This window comes from Podarcis erhardii, assembly GCF_964252035.2.
Source record: "Podarcis erhardii genome assembly, chromosome: 11".
NCBI classification, from domain to species: domain Eukaryota; kingdom Metazoa; phylum Chordata; class Lepidosauria; order Squamata; family Lacertidae; genus Podarcis; species Podarcis erhardii.
In genome coordinates, this window is record NC_138501.1 from 48,731,532 (window position 1) to 48,739,123 (window position 7,592).

The window sequence follows — 7,592 nt, forward strand, 5'->3', positions numbered from 1 at the left end:
TCAGGAAGACCAAAATTTTAATAAGGAATGGGAGAAATTTATTTTTTTCAAAAAAATCATTTTCATTGATTTCCCAATAAAAAACATCCAATTAATATATCCAATCAGAATACTTCAATTAAAATAAAAAACTAAAATAAAAAGATCAAATTATAGTCCAAATTGTATTTATAATTTCTCGGAGTGCCCCACGGTCTGGATCTCTGAAGCATATTTCTACATCTTAGTCCTGCTTCTCCTCATTGTTTCCATATTTTCCACAACTCGGTTTTGACGCTTCATAATTCTTTGTCCTTGGGTCGGTGATTCTCATTCATGTCAAACATCATATACTTTCATCCGCCGAATACAGCTTTGTTAATATATATTTTTCAACTGTCTTTTTTTTATCAGCTCAGCTTCCTCTGATTCCGTTCCAGGCTGGGATGTTGTCCAAATCTGTTATCTTTGATGGTGCAGCAACTCATTAATTGTCCAAACCTTCCTTTGGAGCTTTATTAAACCAGTAGGAATGGGGGAAATTTCTAATTTACCTTTAAAACCATTGTAAACAGTTAAAATTGTTAGTAGGATTGGAACAATGGTGAATTTTGGATATAACGGAGATGTAAAAGGTTTGGCAGGAGGAAACGATAGGACCCCTATCCTGGAACATTGCTGCCTCCAGCTGTAGAGGCTAGTAGCCATCGATAGCCCTCTCCAACTCCATGATTTTCTCTAATCCTCTTTTAAAGTTATCCACGTTGGCGGCCATTGCTGACTCCTGAGTTCCGCAGTTTTATTTTTATTTTTTTAAAATAAATTTTGTTAGATTTTCCACAGTGGTAACACAAACCACAAAGCAAAATGATACACAAAAACAGAAAAAGAAAAAAAAAGGGGGGGACAATAAACAGATAAACAATAACAATAAAATTTAATTCTTCACAAATCCAACCTTTTAAACATCTTGGCTGACTTCCTCTAATCCCTCCCTTCTGAGTTTCCTTCTAATTAAAAGTAACAGCTTTCCACTATCATTATTAAACTAAAACAATTTCCAATTATAGTCTATCTTATTCACTTTTCTTAACATTCTAAATCCCATTTATTTAATTATAACTTCATTTAATCCTAGGCCTATTTGTTTCTTTCAAGTAATTTCTAATTTTTTTATGTTACAACATTTATTGAAATAGTCCTTGAATTTCCTCCAGTCCTCTTGAAACTCCTCTTCTTTCTGGTCGCAGATTCTTCCAGGCAGGTCAGCTAGCTCCGAAATGTCCATCATCTTCATCTGCCAATCTTCCACTATCGGTAGTTCTTGTGTTTTCCAATTTTTAGCAAGTAATATTCGGGTTTTAACTATGCGCCTTGTGAAGAAGGACAGTCTTTATTTGGCATATACCGTATTTTTCGCTCCATAGGACGCACCGGACCATAGGACGCACTGGACCATAGGAGGGGGAGAACAGGAAAAAAAATTCTCCCCCTCTCTGCTCAGCGCCCCTTCAGCGAAGCGGCAGGAGAAACGGAGCCCCTTCCATTTCTCCTCCCGCTTCACTGAAGGGGCGCTCCAGCGAAGTGAAGCCTGGAGAGCAAGAGGGATCGGTGTGCACCGACCCCTCTCGCTCTCCAGGCTTCAGGCGGCTATCTGCAAGCCTCCCGAGCGCAGCGGGAACTCCTGCTGTGCTCCGAAGGCTTGCGGATATCTGTCCGAAGCCCCCGGAGCACAGCGGGTGTTCCCTGCGCTCCGGGGACTTCAGGCGGCTTCAGCGAAAGCAACGCGAAGCCTCCGGAGCATGGGGGGAGCTCTCCCTCTGCGCTTCGGAGGCTTCATGTTGCTATCGCTGAAGCCAAGCAGCCTGCATTCGCTCCATAGGACGCACACACATTTCTCCTTCATTTTTGGAGGGGGAAAAGTGCGTCCTATAGAGCGGAAAATACGGTATTTCTCGCAAGAGGGATAACAGCTAACGGGAAGTAACATCAGGGTGATGGTCAGTTTCTAATGGTGTCTGGTTTTGTCTGTGTCTCTCCCCCCCTCCCTGTCCCCCCCCCCCAAATCCTCACGATTCCCCCCGAAAGCTCCACCAAGGACGAAGCGAAGCTGTTCCTTTGGTGGCACAAAATCCTGCAGCTCTGCCTCCTCCAAGTAGACCAGGACGATGCCATCCTGATTGAGTCGGTCGTCCGCATCTTGATGTCTCTGCAAGGCAGGCAGAACCTCCTGGCCGAAGAGAGACTCACCTCTGGGATACTCGGTGCTCTAGGGCTGGGCAGGAAGTCTCCTTTGTCAAACAGGTGAAAATGGGTTGTTGTTCTTATGATGATTAAGGAAAGGTGGGCCCAAATAAAAAGATAGCAGCTATGTAAGACTGAATGTTTAATTATTAAGATACAAAAATACAATCTCAATAATAAAGTTATAAAGTAATAACAAGGAAGTCACGCACGGGTGGAGGGGAGACACAGTGCAAGAATTAAGAAATGGATAAACGTTGGTACATAATGAAATGTAAAAAATGTGACTTTACGAATATAATGTACAGTGGTACCTCGGGTTACATATGCTTCAGGTTACAGACTCTGCTAACCCAGAAATAGTACCTGAGGTTAAGAACTTTGCTTCAGGATGAGAACAGAAATCGTGCTCCGGTGGCGTGGCAGCAGTGGGAGGCCCCATTAGCTAAAGTGGTGCTTCAGGTTATGAACAGTTTCAGGTTAAGAACGGACCTCCGGAACGAACTAAGTTCTTAACCCGAGGTACCACTGTATATGTATCATTATGTAAAGATTTCATATATGTATAGCAACATAAATAAAATAAAATAAGATAAAAGATTGGCTTTTTGGAAGGCAAGCAACAGCTGCTGCTGCATATGTTGCAGTGTGAAGGGCTTGCTGCGTGGCTGGAATCTTGCCCCGTTCCCGGATACTCCATTCCATTCCCACCAGCAACAACCAACGTTCTGCCACCGTGGGGCATGCCTGACCCTTGTTGGGTTGTTGAGAGTTTCCTCCCAGTTCTCCGCCCAGTTTTATTTTCCCTCCCAAAGTCTACTGATGTCTTCCTCTAGTGTGTGAAGGAGAGGGCAGGGTGTACTGCCTGCAACAAAACCTGCACATTAATTATTATTGTTATTGCTATTATTATTATTATTATTATTATTATTATTATTATTATTCCCCGGTATTATTATAATTTATTCCCTGGTAGTGGTGCCTGCCCTGTGGAACTCCCTCCCACCAGATATCAAGGAAATAAACAGCTATCTTATTTTTAAAAGACATCTGAAGGCAGCCCTCTTTAGGGAAGTTTTTAATATTTAATGCTGTATTGTTTTTAACACTCAATTGGGAGCCACCCAGAGTGGCTGGGGAAACTCAGCCAGATGGGCGGGGTATATAAATTATTATTATTATAGAAAGTGCAGAGCAAAAGGATGCCAAAGAATACCCTTTCCTCTGAAAAGGACAGTATCCATGTCCTTGGTCTCCTGCCGTCCTCAGAGCAGTTTGCAGGGCTCTATTTTGCCCTCTCCTCTCTCCTGCCTCCCTTCTTATCCTCACCATAACCCTTCCATTAGGTTAGGATGAGAGAGATTGGCAGCGATCGCGCAGAGATGTAATGCAGGGCAAAAATAAAGCCGGGCCGGAAGTGCATATTTTTTAGGTGGAACCTGCAGGGAAAGAGCTCTTGGTGTTTGTGTGTGTGTGTGTTTCTCTGTTTTCAACACAGAGAGGAGCTCCTTGCCAACTCCCTTCCCTCTTCATGTTCTCGTTGAAGGTTCCGTGTCGCTGCCCGGAGCATGTCCGCCTTCCTGCTGGTGCAGATTCCGGTGGAGAACCAAATCCGCCTTAGGCCTGGTGTGGAGCTGCACCTTTCTGCCAAAGCTCAGCAGGTAGATCGGATGCATCTTGAGTGGTTTAATCGGGTGCCTGTATCAAGAATGCTCTTTGTGCCCCTTGGTGGATGTAAGGTCCTTAAGGTCCATAAATAGCAACACCCTAGTGGTCCCGGGCCCTAAGGAAGTCAGATTAGCCTCAACTAGAGCCAGGGCCTTTTCAACACTGGTGGAACGCTCTGCCTCATGAGACCAGGGCCCTGCAGGATCGGATTTCTTTCCGCAGGGCCTGTAAGACAGAGTTGTTCCGCCTGCAGTGGCGTAGCGTGGGTTGTCAGCACCCGGGGCAAGGCAAGTAATTTGCGCCCCCTAACCCGTGGATTTGCGCCCCCTAACCCGTGGATTTGCCCTAACCCCAGATGTTGCGCCCGGTGCGGCCGGCCCCCCCTGCACCCCCCACGCTACGCCACTGTCCGCCTGGCCTTTGGCTTGGAATCAATTTGATCCCCTCTCCCTCTTTCTTTTTTCCCTTCTCCTCCTGTGATGGAGCTCCTATTTGGGGACTTCCCTGGCTTTTTTTCTGGCCCATGGAGGACCAGTCTAGATAGTTAGCCTTGGTGAAGACTTGACGGTTTCATCCCCCAAAAAGTTTTTGATTTGAGTTTCCATTGAAATGAGGCTGTATTTTAATGTTTTAATGTATTTTAATCTTGTTTTTAAGTTGTATTTCAATCAATTTGCTTTTATATCGGGTTTTAGCCTCCCTGAGCCCAGTCTTGGCTGGGGAGGGCGGGGTATAAATTATTATTATTATTATTATTATTATTATTATTATTATTATTATTATTATTATTATCTCTTTTCCATCTTTGTAGGTTCTGAGTGCTCTCGATTCCATGACTTCAAACAAACAGTACGCAGAATACCAGGAGCAGATCTCTCAAGCCTCCCAATTTGTCAGGGACTCTCGCCGCTGCCTTCGCGATGGGCTGAACCTTCTGGCTATCCTCGTCAACACTTTGTACCCAGAAGTGCATTACTTAGACGCCATACGGTAGCAGCAAGCGAGGGGAAGTGGCCTCACCCTGCCTCGTATTGCAGTCGTGGATTATCTTCAGTTTACAGTCGGCAGTGACATTGCACAAGTAGCTGTCATTCACAGGGTTTCACTTTGTCAAAGTGGTGGAAGAGAGAGAGAGAGGGCAAAGATTAGATAGACTGGTTTGAAAGCCAGCTTGGAGGTTTTCGTAGCTGGGCTTTAAAACCTGCACAAATCTCTCTCGCGTTTCTGCCAAGCCAAAACACTTCTCTGGATTTTTTCTTTGTTTTAATACAGTCTTAACGGCGTGGTTCAGGACTTTGCGGGGCTCTGGTTTGATTTTTCCATGGACTTTACGAAGACCTCCATGCTGGATTGTGCTTGGAGACTGTTAAGTGACTTGAGTGCTTCACCGTTTTGGAAATAACACAGGGTTTGTTTGCCCCAGCACTTTCTCCAACTTGATTTTGCTTTCTGTGCCTTTTCTTCTTTCTTTGTTTGGCTGACTGTGAAATTCGTGGGCCAGTCTGGACTCACTGGTCGTCACCTAATCGGGATTTTGGACCATCTCTCTCATCACCCCACTGCTCTTGCTTAATTTGCCTCCATCTACTTGTCCTCAGTGCTTCTGATGTGTGATGAAAATGGAACCTAGTGAGGCAAACCTCCTGCATCCTCACCCAGCCAAATTGACAGAAGTTGAATTCATTTCTTTAAGGGTTCTGGGGAAAGGAAGAGAGTCTCCTGCGTCACTTATCATGTGCATGGAACAAGCTATCGCTTTCATACTTCTTTTTTATTATAAGGCAGTAAAAGGAGCAAAGAAGAACAATTTTTTTTCGGATTTCAGTAGCATGGAGAAGACAGCAGCGTCCTAATTACTGGAGTGTTCTTAAGAGTTTAATTAGGAAAATTATGGTTTTCTTGTAATGGTACAACGGACCATCGACGCTGGCGGGGTAGAAAGCCTGCAAGGTGCCCAGGATTCCTCTCACCTGGAGCAGATACAACTCACAAGCTGGCTACCCTATCCTTAACACACATCATTTGAATAGCTTGGATTCTTTCAATACAGCAAAGCAAGTTTGATTTCTCCCCACCCAACACCTTTTCCCTAAGCTGAGGTCACTAACTTGTGGTCCTACACGGAGAGATAAGCTTTATAGTAATCAGTTGAACATTTACTGCTAAGTGTCCTAAGGAAGAGGCCGTGGAGCCTTTCTGGTCTGTCTGTCAGTCTTGTGAGGCTCAGATAACACTCCATAAAGGTTTGTCCAAATCTTGCAATATACAGAGTACAGCTGGGTTTGTGTGTGTGTGTGTGTGCCCTTTATTTACCTGTGTGTATACGACGTGCCTCTCAAGCTGCGTTTCCTGGCTCACTGATTTATTCCGTTGCTGTTGCTTTATTTGAGTGAGTTTGCTAAGGTTGTCCCCCTTCCTTTTGAGAAAAAAAGAGATATTGATCACCTCTGCACACACTCTTGGTGCAACTCGCTATGCCTGGCATAGCCAGTGGGGTGCCCTGCAGATGTTGCTGAACTCTCCACCCGCATTGGCCCCAACCACCATGGCCGGTGGCCACAGAGAATGGGAATTATAATCTAGCATCGTCAGGGGGCCAATATGCTCAGTTCATTTCAATGGGCTGACTCGCAACTGTCTTTTGAGTCTCATTGAAATTCACTTGGACGGTGAAGCTGCTATGCTTTGGCAACAGTCCTTTCGAGATATATATATATATTTGCTGGGATTTCATTTGCTCAAATATAGATTCCGGCAAACACTTCAGGCACGTTCTGTGCATCTCTTGGGAATCACCTCCAGCCCCCTTTTTGGGTTTAAAGATGCTTTTCCTTTCTGAGCTCATCAGTAAAAACAAAACAAAACCCAAGAAGTGCATTTCTGTTTGAATATGTACCTTCATATTCATGCCTTTAGCTCCACTTGGCAGGCAAGGTTTTCTCTCTCCTAACTTTTCAGCGTCTCGCACCGGCAAATGATTTTGTAATGTTTGCCTTCAGCTAATGATTTCTGAAACTGCAAATCCCACACTCTTTCCTTGCGAAATTGCCAAATTATGCCAAATAAGGTCCTTGTGCGTTGGGTTCTTCAGAACTCACGTTGTGGATTGAGCTTCCAGATATAGGACAAGCCAGCTTGCCCCTCTGGTGCACTGGTAATGAAATATCACTGCTTGGGTGGGACTTCATGTTTAGAGGACCTCACAACTGGAAGAATTATTATTGCTGCTTTTTAGAGAGAGAAGAGGAAGAAGAGAAGCCTTCTGAGATGTTTCTTTTCCTTCCCTCAGCTCAGAATTAATAAATTTATATTAAAAAAACGAAGACTGTGAAAAGGCAGAAACTATTATGTGTGCATCGGGCGTGGTAGTTCTGATATGGGAGCTATTGTTTTGCCTTTGGTTTCAACAGAATGTGTGTTTATAGTTGTTTGTGTCTGCAAGGACCATGTGAAATAAAACAGTGAGAAACACTAGAACGGTGATTGAGACTCTTATTGGGGATAGGCTGTTTTGTCAGTTCCGGGGTTAGTGTTGACGGGGCAATGGGATTCTTTTCCCTTTATGCGAGGCTTGCTGAACATTTGAGGAAGGACCCTTGGCAAAATATTTTATTACGCTTATAGTTCACCTTCCATCCAGGAAGAAAGCCAAGGCAGAGAAATCATGTGATCCCCATACTGGTGCCCATCCAGGCATTGAC

The 7,592-nt window shown here is 44.4% G+C and overlaps 1 protein-coding gene across 1 annotated transcript in view; it reads left to right on the plus strand.

The window, feature by feature from the left end:
• EPG5 (ectopic P-granules 5 autophagy tethering factor) overlaps positions 1-7,368 on the plus strand; it is an 84,670-nt gene extending 77,302 nt beyond the window's left edge. Inside the window, exons 42-44 of the mRNA XM_081881746.1 lie at positions 2,068-2,283; positions 3,770-3,884; positions 4,703-7,368. Coding sequence (XP_081737872.1) covers positions 2,068-2,283; positions 3,770-3,884; positions 4,703-4,885 — 514 coding nt within the window. The 3' untranslated portion in view covers positions 4,886-7,368. The remainder of the gene's footprint in view (positions 1-2,067; positions 2,284-3,769; positions 3,885-4,702) is intronic.
• Positions 7,369-7,592: the final 224 nt, after the last annotated feature.